The sequence below is a fragment of the Osmia bicornis genome, chromosome 10 (assembly GCF_907164935.1).
Source record: "Osmia bicornis bicornis chromosome 10, iOsmBic2.1, whole genome shotgun sequence".
Lineage (NCBI taxonomy): Eukaryota > Metazoa > Arthropoda > Insecta > Hymenoptera > Megachilidae > Osmia > Osmia bicornis.
The window spans coordinates 10,044,402-10,069,746 of record NC_060225.1 but is presented as its reverse complement, the minus strand read 5'-3'; the positions used below and the strand labels follow the sequence as shown (position 1 = coordinate 10,069,746).

Sequence of the window (25,345 nt, the reverse complement as noted above, 5' to 3'; positions counted from 1 at the left end):
GGGGACCTCGGTTCACCGGGTCGGTTCTCCTGGCTTCTCATCCACTTAGCAAAAAGCGGCTTAACCACCGATCTTCTCTGCCTCCTCCTCTTCGTCTTCCTCTTCCACGACCTCGTAGCTACACTCGCGGTTGCGCGCCGTTTTCCGGTTTGCACATTTTGGAAACTCTTCTGGTAAACCGGCTGACCTGACTTAGCCTAAACTTGTTAATCGTTCAGACGAGCCATCTATATGTTTATATTTATCCGTTCTTATCGGTCGGACAGCTAATTAGTATGATAATTGTAAGATTAATAAAACGGTAGAAGCGAAGATGCGCATAGGTAAGCAGGGAAAAGTTGGTTCGTCCGGTGATTAAGAAGCTTCCTGCAAAGAAAATACGAAAGATGAATCAATCCTGATCAACGATCTCGAAACGGAAACCCCACCCGTTTTACCTGTCCTACCTGCTCGATTCGCAGCCTCTAGGCGTTTCCGGTTTCTCCCCTTAGAACAGAAGTCAACTACTTTTGATCGCGGCTTAAGATAGATACATGTAACTGCTTCGAGTAGCGATCAAACTTGTTTCTCTCTTAGACGATGAATAATTAAGAAAGAAAAAAGAAAAAATAGTCAAGGTATCACGTGTGACTATTAAAATTCAGTTGCCGTGGAAGTGGACCTTTTCCACTCGCACGCTCTTCTTTTCATACCGACATCGGAATCATCTCGCTCTCTTGGCAGAAAGATAGAAAGAGGAAGAATGGGTGGGTTGAGGGGGTTGAAACCCTTTTATCGTCGCGTACTCCGTTGTCCTTGCACAATGGTCCGTGTAATCAGCGGCGAGTGATTGTCACACGACGCGTACCTTTCCCTATTCCTCTCTCTTCTTTCTCCGGCCTTTCTTCCTTTTCTCTGCATTTTCCTCGAACTGCAAGGGCCCGCGCACAATGATGTCGGGGATTCGTCATTGTTCCAAGCAACCGTAAAAGCAAAGCAAAAGCCGTGACAAAAAAACACATCTGAGCAATACTTTAATATGGCCTCCTCCTTCTCTCGCCGCTATTCCTCGGCCATCCACGAAAATCTCATCATTTAGAGTGGCTCCCGGTACGGTAGGCAAAGCAACCAGACACCTAGCGTGAACTTCTTCTTACCGGAGTTCCTTTCAACAATCACCCTGCCCTATGGATAGAGATCATCCAGAAGGAGCCGCTTCTCACCGTTGTACCCTCGTTAACGCCGCCAAACACTCCTCTTCTTTGCCGTTTCATCGAATGGAAAGAAGAGACTATTCGATCGCTGATAAAACTATGCCACGGTCTCGGGCTTTTCGAGTATATTTTCGTGAGCATTGATCGGACCGGTCACGTGGTGCCCGGTTAAGCAGAGTGCGTACTATGCCGGCTTAAATTGCATTCTGCAGGGGGGTGCGTATCCGCGTCGGAGGGGTGGATCCGCGCCACACGAGGGTGGCACAAAGGAAACTGGAGTACTAACCAAGGCATTAGCAGGATGCCCCGGTTTCCGACAAACAACGTCCAGCCCCCTCTGCGGACGCTCGTTGCTTCGCTTTTCCCCCCCGCTCGCCTCCCTCTGGGAACGCTCTGGCAACCCAATTACACAGGGACTAGGACTTCTTTCCTATCGATTTTCTACATTTTTTTTTTTCCATTCCTTTTCGCAACGAAAGCGTGATTTTGAGAAATTATAAAGCAGAAAGATGGACAGGCACGTGGTGAGAAGCCCGGACAAAGGGCGGTGTTGCTTGGCAATAGTGGCGAGTGGAATAAAGGGTCAATCGAAGGCAACGAGTAAAGGAGATCAAATTGAGACTAGTAGCAGAGGTAAAGCGGAGAGAAAGATAGAAAGAGTTACGTACGAACGAGTTAAGTCGATGGTGGGAGCGAAAGCGATCAAATAGCCGATTAATAAAGGAACTGAGGAAGAGACAATGACGGAGTGATAGGGTTAAATAGGGTGTAGAAGAGTGGAAAAGGAAGATAAGGAGATAGGAAGAGAAAGATTAAAGAGAGAGGCAAAAAAGAGAAGTGGAGAAGGATGGGAGAGAGGAGGAGAGAGGGAAGGAGAGGGTTATTCAGTATATGGGAGCCTCTCGATCCGATCGTACACACGGACACTGTCGAGTCGCTTTAATTGATTTTACGATTAAAAGAAGAATTCGATTGAGAATTTTAGGCAATTAGAATTGAAGGGAAAAAATTGTTACGTCAAAGATTCCCGTTAGTTTTTCTCACCCTAGCTGGAGTAGTCGGACGAGTAAAACGCGAGACGAATCGGTAACTGGCTTTGAAAATCACCGTGTAATTTGCTACGCGTTACATCACGATTTCGAAGGGTGATTCTCTGTCCAGGCAAAAGTGAACAAGAGTGAACCTACAACGTTTTTTATTTTTTACTAACTTATTTAGAGTTAATTTAAGGCTTGTTTTTTAAAATAAAATTTTCAATAGGAAAGTAGGAGTACAACGAAACAGTTTTTAAGTCAAAGATGCGAGAATTGATGAAAGGAGGGTGTGGAAAATTTTCTAGTTGTCTGTAGAAACGAATCGGGATAGGGAAGGGTGCAAACGCGTGTACGGTTCTATCTGAGATTCGATTCAGCTCGTTTCCACCCTTGAAAATCTGCTCGCACCCAGACGAACGTTTGGTGTATTAGTCATTCGGGTACAGCTGGGAACCGTGCACGGGGGTGCAACGCTCCCTTTTGCAAGGTCGAATCAATTCCGGCTTAGGCTTGCGGCTAGGCTTGATTTTTCCCGTTCAGTTTTCGTCTTTCAACAGTTTTCTTTCTCCCTCAACGCATAAACGCTCTTCGATTCTCTTTCTCACCCCCATTTTATATCTTATTTATATCTTGAGAAATTGTGTGACTAAAATATGTAGTAATTATTAATGTTAAATTATAAATACTTCTAGTCTGTTCGTTGACAAGTTATTTATTTCAGAAAATTCTTCTTTTCCTCTAAAGAGCTATTTCTTCGGTAACGTTGATGGTAAAAGCGGTAACGATTTTCAAAGGTGCGGTGTATTAGTATCGTGGCTGATGAAGGGAACGTTCGGACGAAAGGAAGGTACAAGAGAAAAAGAGAGACGGTACGAGTCGTAGAAAGAAAAAGGAAGAGCGGATAAAGAGAAGGGTGGATAAAGGTCCTCCCTATTGACAACGGCTTTCATCTTTATAATTCAACCCCTCGCGCCACCCTCAATCCATTTTGCTTTTTCTCCCTAATGCTTTTTTACCATCCTTTGCCCGTTGTGTTCCACGTGTCACCTATCACATACCATCTATGGACTTACGCCCTTTTCTTTCGCCAAAATTTTCTCGCGATAAATTTTTCCTCTCTCTTATCTTCTTATCGATTGATTAAAAACATTTTTAATTAAATGATAGAGGTTGAAAAAGGTTCAGTTTTACATTTATACAATTTATTTTTCTATCTTTTATTACATTAGATTTCAGAGATACATGTTTTGGCTTGCTTACACGTTCGGGATACCCTGTATAAAAGTAGTACATCATCGAAATAGAGAAAGCAGAAAAGTGCATGGTGCATGATGCATGAGCGCATCGTTTCCCTAGCGTCTGATTCTCGGGGAGGTCTCACGTGTGTCGCAATCCTCGTGGCAGTCGATCCTTAGGGAAGACCTCCCGGAGATTTCGAAGGTTTCAGAGATTTCGGAGGTTTCGTTGGCTGACAGCGACCGCTTGATCGGTGGTCTTCGTGGAAAGAGAAGCAGATCGATGGAAAAACGAGGGGGGGAGTTTAGTCGAAACGGTTACAGATGGTGTCGTTGGTGGTTTACGACGCAGCGCACGGCCCTTCCATATGGGAATGATACTATTTAACTCACCCTAGAGACCTGGCAGGGTGTCGGATGACCTATACACCCTCCCTTTTCACGACGCACAGGTTCGACTCTCTTGCTAGCAGGTCCTTATTCTCTAATCGTTGCGTTTCCCTCCACATTTTCAGCTCGATTTTTACATTCCTTATAATCTAAATTTATATTTTGCCACGTTACCAGTACAATAATGTAGTATAATTTAGTAAGGGAATTGATTTGGTTGAAAATCAATAGGGTCGAGCGAACCAGAGGAATTCGAAGGTATCAAAGTTGAGGTAGAGGAAGGACTCCTTGATGCACTTTAGTGGCTTCTGTGTCAGCTTTGCTTTGCACCTGCTGTTACCAAATTCTTCTCCAGAAATCTCTTACTTCTCCTCCTGTATAGGGTGTTCCTGGTTGTCTCTTCGAAACATCTACAGGGTGTCTCACGCGATTGGACTAGAATTAAAAATGATCTGTTTTCAGAAAACGTTTTAGATAATTTGTTTCTCGGTCTGGTTAGAAGCATGTGTGTCACAGTTGAACGAAGGGTAACCTTTCGTCTGACCCGGGAACACGAGACTTTCGGGAGGGTCCACAAACATCGTTTCTTGAAAGCTACGCAAAACTGTAGTTTGCTTCCACTTACAGATTTTTCTTTTTCTCCATTTCCTATCTCGAAAAGAATAAAATAAAATTGAAATAAAATTTTACTTTAAGGTGGTAGTTAATTACACGCTTCGCTCGTTACGATCGATTAGAATAATTTTCAGTATCTTATCAAAGAAAAATAATTTCCCGAGCTTTCTGTGAGAACGATTTAACAGAAGGTCATCCAGGGCAACGCCTGAAGGCAGCTAGAATTCTAGGAACCGAAATAGAAGTAATCTCTGCAGAAGTTGCTGGAAGTAGGAAGGGGTTGGCAGGGTGGAGAATGGTAGGTTGCCGGAAGTGGACGGGGTTGGAAACGAACGGAAGCGTAAAAGGGAACGTCGGAGAGAAAACGGAAGGGCTGCGTTCAGTTGTAGAGGCGAGGAGTTGAGGGGCGAGGGGAAGGGTAGGTGGGTGGGTCGAGGAAAAAGGAAGAGGGAGGAGGGTGGGAGAGGCTGGAACCGGAACCGGAAGCAGGAAGACGAAGCGACGTCGACGTCGGCGTTGGTGGCGGCAGCGACGGCAGCGACGGCGACGGCCCCGATATGGCGGAAGCGTCGCGTTTGCCGGAAGTCGCCGAGGAAATGAAATGCCTCCCAGCCAACCTAACCCCCTGCCGAGCTTCTCTGCCTTCTCCTCGTTTGCCACACCATCCTTCGACATTCTACTCGCCATCGAGCTTCCAGAACCACCCAATTCTCCAGTTAAATTTATTTCCAACAAAATCCTCCAAGACTTGAATTCAAAAATTCTACATTCCCGGATATTACTTGGAATAATTATCTAATTATCGTGCCTCGATTGGTATTTGAAATTTTAATATTTTCCCGTGCTTAAAATCTAAAGGCGGAATCAAAATGGCGTCGCGGATCGATGGAGCCCCACTATACTATACCTGATTCCTGAAACTTTAGAATAATCTTTGTTCGAATACACCGTAACCCAAGCAGAAGGAAGAAATAAGAAACATCTTGTAATTTTTCTATCGATACGGTGGTGGTTCGACGATAATAATAAGCGATAGGCTGCGAAGTAGGAAGCTGAGAATCGAATGAAATAATCGAACAAGAAATGCGGAGGGTCTCGAAGAGGTCGGCCCTGAAGAGCGTTAAGCCGCGGTACCGGTGAAAGGCGAATAACACGAATACCTTCGAAGTCGCATGGTTTCTAGTTCTAATAACGCTATTATTCTAACGCGAGCCCGGTTCGCCTACCGACTTACCATTTTGCCGGGAACAAAGAAATCTATCATTTTGCAATTAACAAACATCGATACTTTGTCGCGAAAATAATAGGAATTCGGTGAAACTGTTTTTATTAAAAATTTTTTAGCGAAACAAAAACTAAACGAGTCGCGTTATTTTTAGCAATGTGTCTTGGAAGATTTTTTCTTTTTTTTTCAAGGAAGATGACGGTCAAATGGAAGAATTATTAAAGTATTTAATCGTTCCTCGTGGGAACCGAAAGTCTGGCGAAACTAATTACCGACTACTGAGCAGTCAGGGTTTGATGATTTTGTCGCCGCAGGAAGTCTGGTGATTTTTCGTGCGTGCTTACGGAACCATTACCTTATCCTTCATTAACCGAAGCTACCAGATTTCCAGTCATCGACAACGAAGCGACGAAAGAAAAGTAGAAAAGCGACAGGAGTAAGAGACGGTAGGGAATTAGGTTAGCGGCATAAGGTGGTTCGTCATAACTCCCGTATTACTTGTCGTAACGTAAACGATTATATAATTGTGTGCGGTGCGTAAACAACACCGCAGCCGGCGTGTGAATACGCCTTAAGACGCCTTCAGCCGGAAGCGGACTTTCTCCACCGTTTCGGCCACGGTAATCTGTTCGGTTCGTGTTCGAGTTTCCCCAAAACGTCACTCCTTCATGATTTCTTCCGCCCTGCTTTATACAAGCATATTTTCAACTTTTTTTTTTCCATCGAAATTTTGAAAATTTCAATGTGAACCATTCCAATCTAATGGTACCGATTAGTGATACGATTAAAGTTTTTGGAATTTCTGCTTCCCGGGTGTAATTGAGCGATTTGTAATAGCGTGTTAGATAAGGAACGAAATTAGTAACCGTTTGGAAAGCGATGATCGCTACTCGATGACCGATATTCGATATCTGATACGAACCGGGTGCTCGGTAGCCGATGTATATGAACGATAGTATATCGTTCGGCCCAATTGCGATAGATTTCTTTAGTGGAGAAGGTTTCTAGCTTATTCTGGAGCAGTTTACCCACCATGACATCACCTATCACGCTCGCTCGAGCATGCCGCAACACTCTGCTGCCTACCTGCTTACTGCTCGCTACCTTTTTCAATCTTTTCCTTCCCCTACCTTCTTTTCCACTCTTCTTCTGCCTTTTTCATTATGATTTCCAATCTTTTCCGGACAACTATCTCTTCCTCGAAAATTCGAACAAAATTCATAGCAACTTTAAATTTGAAATTCAGATATTTAAAGACATCTGGCAACCCGAGGGGGTGAGTCCGTCTCCCAGAGCGTAGATTTACGGGCTTCGATCCCGACGGGTTAACGTTTCCTGGTGTCGTTTCATATTTTTCGAAAGAACGGGCTCGTTTTTCTGGATACATTTCTGTCACCCTGTCCCCTTCTCTTTCCTTCTTCCGTCGCACGCACACTATCGGGCTGATTTTCACTGTTGGCGAGACGACGTAAGTCGCACATAAGGTGAAGGTATCGATTGCGCAACATCGATATTATGCAACCCGCAGCGGTTTCCTGCTGTTATCTAATTACTGAGAATAGAGGAACTCGAGGAGAGGAGGTCGCGGCTGATCGTGAATCTGATTCGAACTGTTCGAACCGAAGCTTTTCATAATTAAATAAAGGTGGATCGGATAAGACTCGTTTAGAAAATGGCACCTTTTCCTAATGTTCATCGAATAAAATAAAACGATGTCGTTTTTATGAAGGGTCAGTTGCAATTTGCTTTCGTAAAAGGAACTCGACGAAGAGGAGCGTATTAGCGATAGTCGTCCAGGAAGTAGGTGCGTCGAACGTAGTTCCTACTTTCGAGGCCGAGACGGTTGTAATAGCGATCGGCATCGTGCCGGTTACCGTATCGTCGCATTCAGAACAGAGACAACGGAGATAACAAAGATAGCAGAGGGAAGAGAGAAAGAGAGCAAAGTTGTTGGTAATCTGTGGGATAGGACGAAGAAGCAGCCAGGCATGTCCGAAGGAAAGGAAGCTCCGCGGACCTCAGTTCCGCTCGTTCTCCTCTTCCTCCATCTCCTCGGTTCCCAACCTTTTCCATGTTTCTTTCCTCGAATATCTAGGTACATATACCACTTTTAACGCATGTATTTTTTATAATAAATTTCTCCAGTTTCTATATTTCTCTGTTACCGAATATGTATTCAGAAAATATCATCGTTTAGCCGGTAGATAATGTTCATTTGGTATTTCGCGGTATTTATATCGAACGCGTTACGGAAGAAGTCGAATTCCAAGCGTCTATCCTTGTGTCTAGAGACACGTCTATGCGAGGTCGACTCTATTTTCGCCCGGGTATCCGTCAGCTCGACCTCTTCCTCTGATTCCGAGGAAATCCTATGCCCGACTTTCTTCCTCTCTTCTCCTCCGAACATTTCGGCCGATTGCCAGCAACACTCCATAAAGAATCTCACAGATTCTTGCATCTTCGTTCACCGAACCGATCCCTAATTTTATCTAGTCTCGTCTGTCTTCAAAATTATCGCGACCCTTCCTTCTGATTTCCTCTTGTGAACCGGAAATGCAATACCACAAGTGGAATTTTCAAAAATAGGAGTGTCAGATATGCACACCGTTGCTTATCGTGAAAATATAGGTGGTACGCGTTACTCTTACGACGCGAAATGCGGGAAACGCGCGTTGGAAACGAGTCTTGAGTTATAAAGTACCGGTTGCAACGGTACGGTATTACGTATTATCTATAAGTTGTATTTCTCGGTGTATGCATAGGTTTTTTTTGCCAGCGTTGGGAACACGAGTCCGTTACAGGCGTCCAACAACGACGCGTTGATTTACAATCAACTTTTACGGTATTCGTTGGCGAAGGGTGGGTAGGGCGCCCTGGGGCACCCATCCGAGTGCAGGTCGAAATAGAAATTGGTTTAGTTTGAAATCCGGTAGGACAGAAGGATGGTGTATTAGGAAGTGTTTGTGGATAACGATGGTGTTCATGGTTGTCCATTTGGGTAGTTGCGCGATGTAGGAGTCGAAAGGCTAAGGCGCATACGTAATGCGTATCTAGAAGCGTGGGAGCCACGCTCGAACGGCTTCCTCTCACGGCACTGCCACGCTTTATCTTGCGTTTATAAATAAGCCAACATCTCTCCTTCTCTCTCGCTCTTACGATCTGTCCCTTTTTCTTTTTGTTTATCCATCTCTCTCGAGTCGAACGGACCGACTCAACTAGAAGGAGGTGTGCTCTTCAGTTCCGGCTTCCAGCCACCAGTGTCTATTAATACTCGATTCTAGTCTCTACTTTGCTTTCCCCTTCCGTCACTTGCACCACAAACGTGATACGCTATTGCGATCCTTTGTCTCAACCTGTTCGCCCAATGCTCTTACATCCGCACCTCTTATCAATTTTCGAAAAATATCCAACCTAGAAACAGGGACAAGACCGAGTTCGAAACCCTACGGTCAGTTCTAACAGAAAAATTTTATTTTTACAATTGAGGAATGTACAGTACTGAGCATGGTGAGCTTCCCTAGGGGAAATGGCGACATAGGGAGGAAACCCCCACCACTCGCACGTGGGGGAAAATTTTGAAACGTTGCTCCATTATGGATTAGAGACTGTCATATTTTTAATCGATCTTCGCTCATAATCGCATCCTTTCATCGCAAATGATTAGACACATCTGGTCGGATTTTTATTGACGAAATTTTATTGAACAGCTGTATACAATTATCGGGTCGATAACCGAATGATGAATTTCTTTGGTTAATCAGACTCGATCTTGATGAATTTAATTAATTATTGGATACTGTTATCAAGAGATCATGGGGATATTTTTTCTGCCTGAAACGTAAGTGCGTGTCGTTCGCACGATAATCGGCTAGAGACGGAATCCGTGTCAACGCAAAACAGAATCCGCGTGGCCGAGAAATGCACTCAATTATGCAGGACATTCGAATCACGGGGCAGAGATATTCTAGTCGCGTGTCCGCAACCAAATCTGATTCGATCGATTGCGGCTATTCGAGAATTATCTCACCCCTTGCCTCTCCTCATCCTATACTGCTTCTTCGACCGCTAAACTCATCAGTTAAAACATCATTTTCAAATTAAAAAGAAAGATCGATAATAGTTTTTTTGGCATATTAATGCAATCTGATGACATAAAAGCATACACCCGTCAAGTACCACTTATGACACAACAAAATTAATTAAATTTCGATTATCAACCAGTTAGAAAATTGGAAATTTTATTACGAAAAACAATTCAGATATTGATCCTTTATCTCGTACTATTTCAATTTATCTTATCTCGCTTTGTACACGATGGTTGATGATCGAATGTAATTGATAACGAGTATAACTTCCGTGGATTTGGTACAGTGATAAGTATTCTTCAAACGATCGTCAAAGAAATCCCGACAAATATTTCTGATTAACCATCGAACTATGAAAACTTTGATAAAAAAGTTTGTTCTATATTGTTCCTTTTTATATAGCACTTAAAGACTGGTAAAATATCTTCAGTATTTAAAATAAAAAACAGACGATTATCTGAGAGATTATTTAAGATAACTTTACCAGTATCTTCCTTTTTATATTTTATATTTGAAAGTAATACTTCCTAAAAAGACAAAGAGCATATCTTTTTATTCAATTTTTCTACCAAAAAGCGGTAGACTATTACAGAAAATGACGATAGAAGATATATTTCTTCGTAATCACGATCGGACAAAGAAAGGGAGAGAGAAGTTTAGTAATGTTGACGCAATCGAGGAATTCCTCCAGCGAGACGGAGGAAGGAAATTGCGTTGGCCAATTAGAAATCGCGGGAAACCGCAGAAAGAAAGGCCAAGAGACAGCGAGGAAACTACGAGGAAGAAGGAGAGAGTAAAAAAGAGAGGGAGGGAGAACGAGAGAGAAAGAGAAGCTTTCGAAACATCATCATACATACTAAGCTACCATGATGATTATTCAATTCGTGATACCTTTTTCGCTTTACAATCTATTTAAAATAAATTCAAATACCACCTCCTCTTCTCAGAAATAAAATTGCCAGCAAAAATGAACTGATTATCGACGAATAATCAGTGTACCATTGCAAATCAATGAATGAACGCTGATTGTACTTGACTAAATTTTAGAAAATGGCTTCGTTAGAATCTCTCGAAGACTAAAATCAAGGCTTGGTACCTGACAGACAATAATCTTGATTGGTTAACGAAACAGGTGCATAGGGTGCCGTGTTTCTCCCCTTTCTTCGGTTTTCTTCCGCAAGAATCGGCAGCGGAGTTTGAAGAAGGATCCCATCGAAAAGCGATGCAGGTAGCCCACATTTCTGGACGCCCACAAACCTGTTTTACCTGTTATATCCTGGCTGACTTATGAGTAGCACCAATTCTTTTATTTCCCTTTTCCCAGCGATCTATCCTCGACGAAGGGAGATAAAGGAAGGAAATATCTCATCAGTCGAATCAGCTGATCGTGCATTATGTGTCAAGAAATTTCACAATCTCCTCGTTTCTGAAATTCTGAAATTTTTACGCGATCTTCGTCCCTTAGCTGGTCTTCGAGCTATCATCGTTAAAAAATAGGAAGTAGAATTTCACAAGAAGAAGAAAATAATATTGACACAAGTTTAAGAGACAGATTGAAAGGTGGGAAGGTGTATTGAAAAGTTTCCCTGGAAAAATATTGTGTCGGTGGTTCTTTTAGAACAAGATCCCATGGAATTCGAGTTGAAGATTTCGTAGGTCCCTGAGTAGGGTAGAAAGGAGCCGATAACTTTTCAGGCGGATCCTTTCTTCGATCGATCAGACGCAAGCGTAAGCAAGGAAGATCCAAGGAGTCCATTGTGGATCATCGTTCTTTCAAAAAAAAAAAGAAAGATTTCGACCTCGAGCCCTGGCACATACCTCTACCATGATTAATGTTACGCCTCCTCGGGAATCTTTTTTCGTGCTTGACAATCCCTGGAAAATCCAGGTGGACCAACAACGTTGCCTTTTAACCCCGTGTCATATTTAAAGGAAAAAAATCGCTTATGATTTTATTTTTCTCTGTTACAGACACTGGTATATGATTTTCAATCAAGGGTGGATTATTTAGTATAGCATTCGCAATTTGAAAATTAACAAATTTTCATTTTCCCCTTATTTCAAAGCGTTACAATTCGATTCAAAAGACGAGACTAAAGTTTCAATTGTAAATGTGACGTTTTTAAAAAAAAAAAAAAATCTTTTATAATGGGTGTCGTTCAGAGCAACCAAAAGCAGAGCGATCAGAATTCCGAATGGTTCGTTTTTAGAAAATGGAATTTGTTTTGTCGCGGTTACGTCAACGCATCGAGCGAAGAAAGAAAGGGAGATCTTGCAGCCTCGAAGAATGCCACGTAATGATGCTGCACATCCGGGAGGACGACTGAAATGACGTCGTGCCCCTCCACTTCAATAAGTCCGTTCCCTTCTTCTTCCGTCTCTTTCTTCCCTATCTCATTTTTCACCTCTGTATTTCATCCACCGTTTATGCCAATTATTTCGACTTTCCACCATTTTTCTCCTCTCTGTTTCAACACTTTTGCTCCTGTTCAATTATCTCAGCACCGTTCCCCCCTTTCTTTTCTTTGAAAGATTTCTGTGTTCTTGAACTTTGATTTTCCTTCGTTTTATCGGTTTCTCTCACCGCGACTATGGTGATTGCTGTTGAAATTAGACAGAGGTGAGAGATGCAATGGCGTAATTGCTCGAGAGCATAGAATGGAGATGAAGAAAAGAGAAGGAGCGGTGTGGATCCCGACACGGCTTTTCGACATCCATTCCCATGCTTCGCTACCGTTGAAATACGGGTCATGGAAATGACTAATTTTTCAATTAGATATTTTCAAACGTTTCCTCAGAATCCGTCTTCAGGAACGCAAAGAGAATTTGAAATAATATTAGTTTAATTTCGTGTTACACAAGAAACTCTATAAAGAAAAGATTACGCCTTAATTTCTTAATCTCCATATCGATGACGAGTTAAGCATGACTTCATCGATAGATTATTAAAAGTGTCTGCATCCGAAAATTGATATGGGAATTTTTTTTTTATATCTTAAGTGATAAAAGATTTCTACTTCCAATCAACACGTGAAAACATTCTTATTACGTATTATTAATATTGAATAACAATTTGTAAATCAATTTATTGCTTTTGTTAATGTATCAAGAATACTGATAATCAAAGTACTGATAAATGATTAGTACTATGTAATGTCCCATAAATATCGTTTAAATAATTTAATTGCAAGAAAGGACTGTATGCAAATGTGTACTTTTTTAATCCACTGTATTTTTATCGAAAGGCTGATAGATGACCGTAGAGACGTCTTTATGCAAATTTCTCTAAGGAAATAAAACAGGCTGCAGATATACTCGTTTGCGTCACTCAAAGTAAAAGATTATTCATTTGTATCGAAACAAAACGAAGAAGTATTTAATTGAACAAATAAGAATCGAAAGACAAAGGAAGGAGAAATGATTTTTTGGAGATTGTCACAGTATCAATTCGTTATCTCTTATCAGCTTATCAGAATTATTCGATTCGATTACTTCCAGTTTGGTTTCATGATCTAACGTTTCTACCGGAACGTCGCATTCCTCTTTGTCTATAAAAATATAATTTTTTTTTTTCCGGTTCAACTAAGCCGGATCCTTTTCCTTGAATTACTTTCTTATCATTTTGTTATCATCCTCGTGACTCATATGTGCTGTGTTGTTCTTCCGACTAATTGTAAACTTCCAACGTACTGAATCTTTGTAATTTAAACGTTTCATACGCAATAGTTTATTCAACTACCCTTGTTCGTATGTAAGAGGTTAGTTTTTCTTTCACAAAAAAGCATCGCTTCTTTTTGTGAAATGTAAAAAACGTAAATGTAAATGTAAACACAGAATTCTTGAATCATCTTGAAGTATACATACTATTATACGCTTTCATAGACGCGCAATGTTTAAGCCGCTAGCTTTTTAAATGGCGCGCCAATTTTACTATCGATGATTCAAATAAAAAGCGGCATATTTAAACGCAATAACCTCAAATAATTAGGAAACAAATGACACAGCTGCATTTCAAGTGACTTATTTGAAACTGATCAAATAAATAAAAAAAAGTTGAATAACAGACGTTTCTGTCGATCGAAAAGAAATGAAAAGAAAAGAAAAAAAAAGGAATGCTTCGACCTCGAGGAGACATTTGAACTCGCAAAGAAGCAGGTCCGCGTCGACAGTCAGAATCGCGATTACGAGGAAGCTACGAGGAAGTCGGTAAAGCCCCCCACCATCGTTCCATGGTATTTCCCACTCGATTACAACGCTTCGATTATTTCCGTTCGCGCCGTATAATCGGCCATCTATCCATCCTCGTTCGACCCGTTGAACGGGTACGATCCGGTGGTCCATTTGTCTCCGTTCTGCGAACGCGTAATACGGCGCGGTTATCCGCGCATGCGCGCTGCCACGAGACCGTCGGGAAGAGTGGGGGGTGTGGCGGCAAGCTTCCAGCGGAGAGCGCGACTCGCGGCTCAGTCGTTCGCCAGCCCCGAGAGAGAGTGGCTTTGTTTTATCGTATATACGAATCGTGTGACTTTCAAACACCAACTCGAGACAAATCGAATGGTGTCCGAGGTGAAAGGAGATCCGTTTCGTGTTCCGCGTCCTCCTCGAATCCGTCTGCTTTACCCCTTTACGAACCTCTAATAACCTCGTCTCGATAAGAGACTCTCAACCGAGAGAGAGAGAGAGAGAGAGAGAGAAAGAGAGAGACAGAAGAGGAGAGTGTATTCGAGTGGTGCCGACTGTGTGATACACTTAACCGCGTAGATAGACTCTGTGATATACGCGTACATACACATACACACATGGATATTTCGATACCTCTGGACTTTTCTCATAACGGGGATACTGTTATGCTGATATCCGTATAAAGATATCTGAACCTTTAACCGTTCATCGCGGATGTACGTTGTGTGCAAAAGATAATAACGTAAACTACACATGATTATTACGAGATATTTAGAGTGGATGTATAAATAAATCCGCGTATAGAAGAGGTGGAGAAGAGAAGTAAAATAATAGGGAAAGAGATAAGAAGAGGCGGAAGAAAAGATACACGTGCGCGTGGTCGGTCGGTGTCTCGAGGATACCTGTGGATGCCAGCCTGGACTCGCGACGTATTAGGGCGCGGATTTCTGCCCGATGACCGACGACGAGATTCGTTACTACTTGCTAGCCGATCTCCAACACTGATATTACGCCGCGTCGGACGGTTTATCGGCTAAGCCGCAATTGAGGTAACTACTTTATTGTCTTTTATTTCCTACATCTTCTTCCAGCATGAACTTCCTCGTACTCCGAGACACGCTTCTAGTAATTTTAATTAAAAACAACCGACTACTTCATCGTCGTTTTACATTTAACATATTTAAATTCTATTTAATGGTCAATGCTTTTGAAATTTTGCATGTATAATTATAAAATTTTTTTTTTACGACGCATTGACGCAAGTAGTGATTTTATCAGGAAAATTATTTTAAACGCTAAAGGCTTTGGGTCGTGTGAATTTTTGTGGACTCGCTGTCGACAACCTGTCTCGCATAGTTCAGCAAATTACAGCCTGTATTAATAACACCTATTAGAATTATACTCACGATCGCTATCAGCTATATTAGGAACAGAGTTTACTCTTCGCTTTAATTACTAATTTCGTAGGTTCAATTAAGAATATTTAGTTATTTTTTTTTTCCAACCGTAAAGAAAATCATAGCATCGCAGTTATTTTCTAATTAGATGTTAATCGTGCTGTCGTCATCCGTCTTTGTTCGCTTCCTTCGTTTTCCGGAAGTAGCATTAGAATGGAAGACACCATATTGTAAACACTGAAAGCGGATTACTCAAGCCTCCATGTAAATACCGACGAGCAGTGTTTAACTGTCAATTTGAGTAAGGATTTTCAAGAATCATTTAACCGCTTCAAGAAATTATTCTCGCTGATAATTTATACGCGGCTTATCATCGTCATGCTTGTTGATCGCATTTAGGCACACTGTAAACAAACTTCCCTTCCGTTCGTTTCTTGTTGCGTATAACAAAGCACGTGACTGTGTAATGATACAGGAAAGAATATCTCGAAAAATGATATGTTTAATTTATCTTGAAATTAATCGATTCTTGTGCAATTTCCGATTGTTAAGATAATTTTGAATAACGATAAGGCTATTTTAAGAATCAGTGGATTTCCCTGTTACTCGTAACAGGAAAGTAATTAATTAAAAGTATCAGAGGAAAACAAGTTTATTGTTCGATAATACAGTTACAACATAAAATGATGATTATTTGACGAACTGATAATTAGTTAATTGGAAAAAGAAAGGTTAACCTCTTTATCCTGTAATGCTCTTTAATTTCCAACCGAAGGATTTATACATACACGCATCCGCTTATATTGTACGTATACGCTTATCCGTGTTGGCGCAAGCGCACACGCATACACGCAAAGGTTAAGTCAGTGACGCGACGGCTAAGCGGAGTGGCTGTTGCTTATGCTCCTTTATCGTTATTCAGGAAGTTGCACGTTATCATTTACATAACACGTGAGCTTGAACAAAATCATGCATAATTCCTTCCTCCTTAGCGCAGCCGCGTTTACCACTACTCTCGTTATTTTCCCTTTTTTCCTTCCCCACTTCGGAAAAACAGAACGACTTTTTACCTCCGTTCGCGTTCAATCTCTCGTACATTAGCCTCGAACAAACGCGTCATTCGTATCCGCGCAACTTGAATCCGCGGCCTTTGCCTTGTTCTTTGTATCCGGAAGCAATTCTTTTCAATTAGAATTCATATCGACGCGCGAATTTCCCATCATTTTACGTAACCGAGATTCTTCGTTAGAATGGTAACGATAATTTTAGTTTGAATTTTAGTCACCTATAATTAAACCTAATTAAAGATTAAATAATACTTTAAGTAATAATTTCAAGAAAAGATATTTAAGCGCAAAAGGTTTTCGCGTCCATTTTCTATCGCAGTAAAGAGAGCTGATAAGAGGTTAAAGGGGAGAAACGGTGTAGAAGGAAGAGGAAGTGGGTAGGGAGGAGGGCGGTGGGAGGAGAAGAGAAGAAAGCCTTTCGAAACGTAATTCCGGCCGGAAGAGCCGGGAACCCGGAAGTAAGGGAGGAAGCACTACGGTAGCGGGGTGGTAAGGGAGGTGGAAAATTTTCCAGAGCCTCGAGGGAGGGCTCGATCGATCGTTAAGATCGTCGACGAGGTGTCGACGTCTAAACCGTCGGCAAACTTTTTCTTCAGCTTCTTTCATTTATTATAACATTAGTGAAATTTCAAAATGGCTAACCTAAGCAAAACGAAAATATAAAAAAAGAAATCAAATATATTCGTCGAGCAGAGAGAGAGAGAGAGAAAGAAAAAAGAAGGCGAATCCCGTAACGAGCAACATTCCAGAAAATGTGTCCGTCTGTTTCTCTCTTTCTCTCAGCAGAGAGAGGAGAACCGGTCTGTATCCGGACCGGAAGTGCGGACCTTGGACTTCTCTTTCTCTCCAGGATCACCCGAGACTCTCTTTCTTCATTCGAAAGGGACGAATACTTTACTCGGTTCGATCCTCTTCTTCTTCTCCTCCTCTCATCTCATCTCATCTCATCTCATCTCATCTCATCTCCTTTTTCTTGTCTCTTGCTTCCTTTTCCGTTTCTCTGTTTCTTGGTAAGCTGTCTGCAGAGAGAGGTATTCCTTCTTTCTCGTTCGTCCGGTTAATTCCCAGAGAGAGCAAAAGGAAGCAAGACGGTCGCGATAGATGGCATCCGGTTCCCCTCTTTCGAGGAAAACTCGAAGAGGAAGTCGCGTTTAAAATATCTTCGATCGGATTCCTTAAAATCTTATCTAACGATGATTTTATTAATAACAATATCTCCGTGGAAAATTACAAGGCTCTGGTTAATACTTGTGGGAGCCGGTGTATGTATTTTTAACGCGTTGCCATTCCACAGATTCGTATGGAAATCAGACCTCGCCGATCCTATCCGATACGTGTTTGCCTAGACTGTTACATTTACAGGCGAGAATTATTTTAGCGACAAGCAAATAAAGCTCTTTCTCACACTCGGTTTTGGCTGCTCGATATTACGGTAATAACGATCGACTCTGGTCGCCGCTGGTATTATTGCGGTACTTCCTCCGTCCCGTATTTATAAACACAGACTTCCTAGTCGCTCGATAACTTGCCAAACTCTCTTCCCTTTTAACACCACGCTACGATTATCGTGTCAAAATAAACCGTTTCGATCGTGCACGATTATTTTAATTACGCCCATCGATCGTAACCCGGATTAAAATTAGACGTCAAAATTTTCCCAAAAATATACGTTTGCATAAATAATTAGACAAACGTGGGATTAGAAGAGGGAAGAGAAAAAAAAGTAAAGATGCGTAGAGAAGGAATGTTCTTCGTCGAGTCGAGAAAGACATGTCGGGAGGAAGGAATACCTTCGGAGTTTGGAGAGTAAAGTGCATCTTCGGAGGATGGTTTTCAAGTTTACTGGGCCACTTGAAAGAAACCTTTTTCTCCCTCTCGTGGGGAGAGGGTGGACGGGGATGGGTTGGCAAAAGACGAGACAAGAAACGCGGAGGGATAAAGAGAGAAGAAAGAGGCTGGTTCCCATGAGGAGGAGCTGCTGCCGAGTGACGAGGGTGAAGCAGCCTTTTTATCGACTTCCGGTCGGCGTTAGTTGCACGCACGTGCATCCGAGGCTTCGATGCTCTCTTTGTACCTCCGCAGAGATTCTCATTCCCCTCTACCCTAGGCCCTTCCTTCTTTCTTCGAGTAACAGGTAGTTGGAACTTTCCAAGAAATTTTTCCACCTTCCACACACTTTCGCCTGTCGAATTAACACCGTTTAATTTGACGATCCATTAACACGAGGTAGGGATGCTGGGTGAAAGAAATTCTAATATTTCAAGATGATAAAGTGGAGGAAATTATTTGAATAGAAAGAAGAAATGAATTCAAGGCGGTAAGAAGCTGTTTGCAATCGCTTTTTCCGGGAGCAGTTCACAGCCGTGAAGCGATTGAGGGTATGAAAGAGGGCGGAGAACACTAACCACGTGGGTTGCTCGCTCGTCTGATAAACCTCTGTTCGACGACGTGTCACTGACCCTCTCCTTTATCCCCCCTATTCCTACGCTATTCCTCTTCCCCTCTCTTTCTCTCTCTCGTATTTTTATTTCATCCTTAATCAGAATTATTTTTAACAAAATATAGACCATAGAATCAAATATACTCTTTGTTCGAAATTGATTTATTTATAGCTGACCAAAAAATTATCCGATCAATACTTAGGTAGTTGAAATTTTCTGATAGGAGACATACTATGTTTGATGTTAAATTTTGAAAAATTCAAAATGAAAATCTGTTGAACGGTGCCATCCAACTCCCGACGACGACGTAGAAGGATTACAGTAAGTGGAGGGCGTTGATTTGTTTGTGTGTACCGCACTGTCTCCTATCTCGGCCCGCATCACTCTTTTCCGATTCTGTTTCTCTCTTTCACCGCAGGGAGGAACGAGAAAGTAAGTACACTTCCTCGTGAAGAGACGGCGAGAGCATGACGTAAGCGGACACACGAGCATCGGGTTCACCGACCAACTCAAGGTCGCGAAAACTCCGGGCTTTTCTTCTTTTCCCTCTTTCGGTGGACGGTAAATCGATCGCGGGGGGTAGTTTTCACCCGGTACGCGATGATGTACTTGCTTCTCTCGATTCTTACTTATTAGAGACGGCTGAAAGAATGTCGCAATCTAAGGATAAGAGACGGTGCAAGAAATTACATAATACCGGCTGTGCATCTACAGAGAACCGCAAAGAGCGAAGACTTTCTCCGATCTCGTTGCACTGTGTTTACCTCCTCTATAATTCACGTTACGCTCCAACTGCACGATGATTTATCGTCCATGCACTCTGTTGATCAACGATTATACGCGTTTCGGTATTTCTTCCCTTACTAGAGTTGCATCGTTGCAAGTAGATGTACTTACACAGGGTATTCCATGTAATTGCACCAAGTTGCACTGCCCTACTAAGGGCGAAGTATGATCGTCTGACACAAAGTGTGATATGGAAATAAAAAATGAACATTTTCATCTATTTTCAAATGCTTCCTGCTGCAAATATTAATTAATAGACTTTCCGTCTAGAACTTAACAGAACGTAATACTTAATGCTTTCTTGAAATTAACAGAATTGCGGAATACCTTCACTTAGTCAGTTAAGTAGCTAATTATTTGTATTGTAACGGTAGTGAATCAGCTTGTTTGATCGTTGATATTATCCCGTGTTATCGATGAATCAATAGTAGATTGCTACATAATGAAGCACGACAGAAATTTGAAACTACCGCGGAGATAAAGAAAGAGAGAAGGAGAGAGGAAACACGGTTGAGTACCCGGAAGAAAAGAGAATCGACTCTTCCCTCTGCGATAAATCTTCCTCAAGGATCTTCCGCCTTCTACACCTTTAACTAAACGAATTCGTGCTTAATTCGTTGTTCACGCATTTTTTCTTTCGTCAAACAAAATTTATCTTTAAACTCTGGAAAAAGAAAAAACATTCGCGTTGATGTATAGATGGTTTAGTTAGTGATAATATTTTTATAGATGACTTTGAATCCGTTCAAAGATCGATCAAAACAAAATTTTATGATAGCCGGAAAGGAAAAGTGATTATTCATATAGCAGGATAAAATTTGTGAATCTCATAAAACTCAGGTAAAATTGTAGTAGCGCCGTTTGTGTTCTTGTTAGTTACGTAAGAACTCCTATGAATAAGACATAACGAACCTCTGACATTAAGGAAAACGAAGATCGGACAAAACACTCGTTTCGACTCTGTTTACTTTTGTATTTACATTTATCGATACCTTATTGGAATTTATGTTCCGACGTTTATGTACCTTTAGGAATTTTGGGATGTCAAAGTTTCAGAATGTTTAAAAAGTAATTTGATTTTGTGATTTACTAAAGTTACATAATGGCTCGTTAGTTTTAATGATCTTTCAATTGGTACAGAAAATACTCGGAATAAATTCATTGGAGAGAATTTGAAAGGATCGAAGCGAAGACTTGAAAAGGCAATTTTTTGCTCGGAAGATCATTCGAGCGATTTCTTGCATTGATTACGACTTCCGGCACGACTTCCTCCTTTCGTTGGCTTGTCACGACCTCCAAGTTAAAAAAACGTCCGTTCTGTATTCTCGATCGATCGCATTCGTCTAAGAAATTTCCTTCCATTATTCGAATAAAATAATTTTTAAATTCGTTCTTCGATTTCTTTCTCTCTTTCTCTTAGTTCCACCATAATGCATTTCCTGATGCAAAGACAATGGCACATTAACCTTCGCATACCAACATCTCTACCTCCTTTCTTTCTCTCCAAAATAATTTTTAGACGATCGGATCGATTGTCAAAAGAATACGAGGCTCGATTAGAAATGAACCAAGGGATTTCTGGTTGAAAAATTGACCATTCCGTGCATTGTTTGTTTCAGAAAAGAGAAGAGACAAAACAAGGCGTGTTATGAAATTGTTGCCGTCGATCCAGCTGCCACAATTACCGCCGGTTTCGACCGGGGGTGGAGTGACGGGTATGGAGTCTCGACTGCCACCGGGTATATCTTTGCCTTTCAGCCCTACAGAATTACTTTGGCGATACAGCCCCGCCATGAATTTTCCACCCTCTCACCCATCACCCAGCCCCTTTCTCGACTTCAAGACGCACTTGCCGACAAGCCTAGGTAAGTCGAATTCGAATAATGTCCAGCTACTAGAAAATCCAGCATTCCTAGAAAATGAATAATAATAGTAATGAAAGTAATAAAAAGTAAATTAATGTTGAACAGCTTCGGATCCAAGGTTGTGGTCCCGCGAGGATGTGGCGACGTTTCTGCGATGGGCTGAGAGGGAATTCGACTTGCCGAAATTCGACATGGACATGTTCCAAATGAATGGCAAAGCGCTTTGCCTGTTGACAAAAGCCGATCTGGGAGAAAGATGCCCAGGCGCCGGCGACGTGTTGCACAATGTGCTCTCGATGCTTGCTAGAGACTTTAATCAATTCCAAAGGTATCTTCCGAGTAGCCCGGTGACACCCACAAGACCGTCCGCTTATCCTCTCAGTCCTCACTCTCATCCTCCGACCCCAACTTGGACGGAGAATTCGTACACCGCGAACTTGGCTTCGTTAATGTCTGCGAATTCGGTCACCTTATCGCCAGCGCCGTCGGTCGATAGTCAAGCTGGTTCACCGGGGCACATGGAGAACAATCAAAGTCAGGTTTACAAGAGCGATTCCGACGAGGATAATCAACAAGCGGCAACCGGAAGTCCCCCAGCTACACCGACAGCTCTAGCCGCGCAAAGGTTAAGCGAAGTTTGCGTTAAGGATCAGCTCAGTCCTACGCTAACGCAACCGATGATGCCTTTGACGCCCGGTGCCTTCAGAACCAACACCAGCAACGTTGCCAGAGAATTTTTCCCTAATGATTCACCAGAACCTAACACCAGTAAGTATTTCTACAGTCTCTTAAAGAGTTTCAGTTTCTCCCTCACCATGGTCGTTGTGGATAGGAGAGGCTAAAAATTTTTTTAACAATTTTCTTTGAAATTGCAGACGGTAGACTTCTGTGGGACTTCCTTCAGCAATTATTAAACGACCCATCGCAACGATACACGCACTATATCGCGTGGAAGAATAGGGAAATGGGTGTGTTCAAAATCGTCGATCCTCCTGGACTGGCGAGACTCTGGGGCATCCAGAAGAATCACCTTTCAATGAATTACGATAAAATGAGCCGAGCTCTTCGATACTATTATCGCGTGAATATTTTACGAAAGGTCCAAGGAGAACGACACTGTTACCAGTAAGTTCTCGCCGTTTAATTTATTCAGATATTCAACTAAAGAAACAGCAGCCGCTTTAAAAGAAAACAATTCTCTTTGTGTTCAGGTTTCTGCGAAACCCAACCGAGCTGAAGAACATAAAGAACATATCTTTGCTGCGTCAGCAAATGCGGATAAAATTAGAACCGGAAGAAGAAGGCGGAAACGGCGTCGAGCCGGAAACCGATATGCCGACAGACCTTTCGATGTCTAGCATGAGTCAGCCATCTAATGAGCAACAACAGCAATCCCAGCAACAGCCGTCGCAACAGCAACAACCGCTACCTCTTCACGATCCACCCGCAAAATACAGAAGTCACGCGTATAATCTGGTTAAAACTAATCAGGAGTCGGAAGAGAAGAAGTGACGCGAGACGTAACGTTATTTCAACTACGTATTTGTGTCTCTGATAAAATGGATTCTTTGTTCACAGCACATGCTTGCTTGTGACCGTGCTTGTAGAAAGGTATCCGTAAAGATTATGTTTATAAAAACATTCGTTACCAACGACGTAACAGGATTTGTGAGAAAGCCGCCGAGTCATCGACAAATACAGATGATAGAAGACTGATAAAACAGCATATTCTACCAGTTAACAGAATATCAATCCACCAAGAAGAATATCTTGGTATGTTCGGTAGGATACTGGCTTGTTTTAGATCATAAAATCCATCATCAGTGGTGGTCGGTTTTTCAACCGTGAACAATGTCCAATTGTTGACCGATTACGAATCTACTTAACGATCGGATAATCAATTTACCCGCGCTTCGAATCGTTAGATGATTGGTCACCTATTCGATCTCGTCGTGAGAGAAGTAAGGAGCCAGTTGTCGTGTTGAAAATTGTGAAGGACGCTTCGATGAAGCTAAAACTTTCGCGGATATTCCGCCGTCTGTTCTCCATCCTTCGTGTTTTAACGCACGTGCGCGAGTGTGGAACGTTTCTCGCTTCTACAACGAACTAATTTAGAAAAGAAAGAAAAAGGCTTGGGATTTAGGCTCGTTATCGACGAACGTACAAAAATCGGTGTTCGGGAAACAGATCCGAAGGTATTTTATTCCAAAGTTGTTCTGTGATGTAAAATTTAGCTCAAAGATGAATTCTCCGGAGTTAAAATATGCTTAGTTGTTAATGAGGGATGAAATTCTATTTTTTTTTTTCTTCTTTTTATTATTATTATTTGAAATGTGAAACTCTAAACAAAATTAATGTAATATAAAGTAATATTAGTTCAAAGGATCTACTTTTATTTTAAAAGAAAGAAAGAAAAGGAAGATCCAGCCCTGTAAATACTTGAATTTGATAAAACTTAACCAGTTTCCCGTCGCACCCACTCAATTGTGCCAATCTACTCGTCGATAATTACATATACGTATGCGTTTAGCCGAGTAATCTGTATAAATGGAAAGAAAACACGTAATGATCGTTTTGAAACTATCGAAACGACTGTAAGGATTGTTCGTATACCTGTAAATAAGTTGATAATTACTAAGGAAAAAATAATAATAAGGAGATATAATGAACTCTATTAAATAGGAGAAAATATGAAAGAGTTTTATGGAATTTGGGGCCAGAGTTATATATGTATATATATATATGCATATACACATATAATGAATATAAATTTATGTATAAATAAATCTCTATATATATTATATATATATATTTTACTACCGAAGAGAAATTTATATTCAAAATTTCTATGTTCGTTGTCGTTGCGATTGTGGCTCACATTCTTCGCCAATGGATCCTAGACTTTTCAAGGAAAGAAAGGGAACAGGGACCGAAGGCGTGTGTTTGCGTGTACGATTAGAAAAAGGTTCTAAGATCGTATTTTTTCAAAAAAATCGGTGCACAAGAAGGAAAGAAAGTAACGAAATATTGTTAGGAATATAAAGGAAATAGAAATGAAGAAACCAGTGACAGAGTGAGAGAAAGATGCGTATATATGAGCGAGTGAGAGAATAAAAGCGCGAATTGATTAGTGCATTAGAGAAGAAGAGATTTATACTTTAAATGAAAAGAAAAAAAAAATCGTATTTGGCTATTTGTATACTGTGATCTCCGTGAAATTTTTATAGTAACAAATGCGGATGCATAGAAAAACTTTTGTTTCGTGTATATAGTTTCATAAAAGAATGATTTATATTAATGATAAATACATATATATAATGAAAAAAAAAAAGATAAAAAACAATACGTACACAAATTGTGTTCTTGAAGGCAATAACCCGAATTCAGACCGTAATAAAAATTCCAATCTTTCGATGTGCCGTATATTTATATCTTGATACTCCGTAAAGTTATTGAGATTTTCAAATTATTTATTGAAAATAAACGTCATGATACACATATAATCTTTATGATTTTCTGAACGTATCGTTTACGTTCACAAAGCAATGAATGGTTTTAACAAAAAGAATGTGTTACTTTAAAGTACCACGTTTTGATCTCGAATTTACGATTTCAATTCGGGTTGTCACATATCTTTAGAAATATACCGTTTACATGTGTATGTACATCGTAGAATTTTGAACGATATCGACGCTATCGAGAAAAGCCGTCTTTTCTCTAGCATTTACAGACTACTCGTTCAATTTATTAAGAAAGTTTACGTTTCATTTTTTTTTTTTTTTTTTTTTTTTAAGGTTCTGTATAAAATAAAACTGTACAATTTTAGGAGA

At 41.2% G+C, this 25,345-nt stretch overlaps 1 protein-coding gene across 3 annotated transcripts in view; it reads left to right on the top strand.

Annotated features, from left to right (window-relative positions):
- The window catches only part of LOC114873404 (ets DNA-binding protein pokkuri), a 42,628-nt gene extending 17,758 nt beyond the window's left edge, over nucleotides 1-24,870 (top strand). For 2 of the 3 annotated variants that reach the window (XM_029181693.2, XM_029181694.2), the window contains exons 4-7: nucleotides 21,270-21,515; nucleotides 21,621-22,283; nucleotides 22,391-22,640; nucleotides 22,727-24,870. In XM_029181693.2, the coding sequence (XP_029037526.1) occupies nucleotides 21,270-21,515; nucleotides 21,621-22,283; nucleotides 22,391-22,640; nucleotides 22,727-23,027 (1,460 nt within the window). In that variant the 3' untranslated portion in view covers nucleotides 23,028-24,870. Of the gene's footprint in view, nucleotides 1-11,748; nucleotides 15,009-21,269; nucleotides 21,516-21,620; nucleotides 22,284-22,390; nucleotides 22,641-22,726 lie in introns of all 3 variants that reach the window. The other variant, XM_029181695.2, reaches the window with a different exon arrangement.
- The last annotated feature ends 475 nt before the right edge of the window (nucleotides 24,871-25,345 follow it).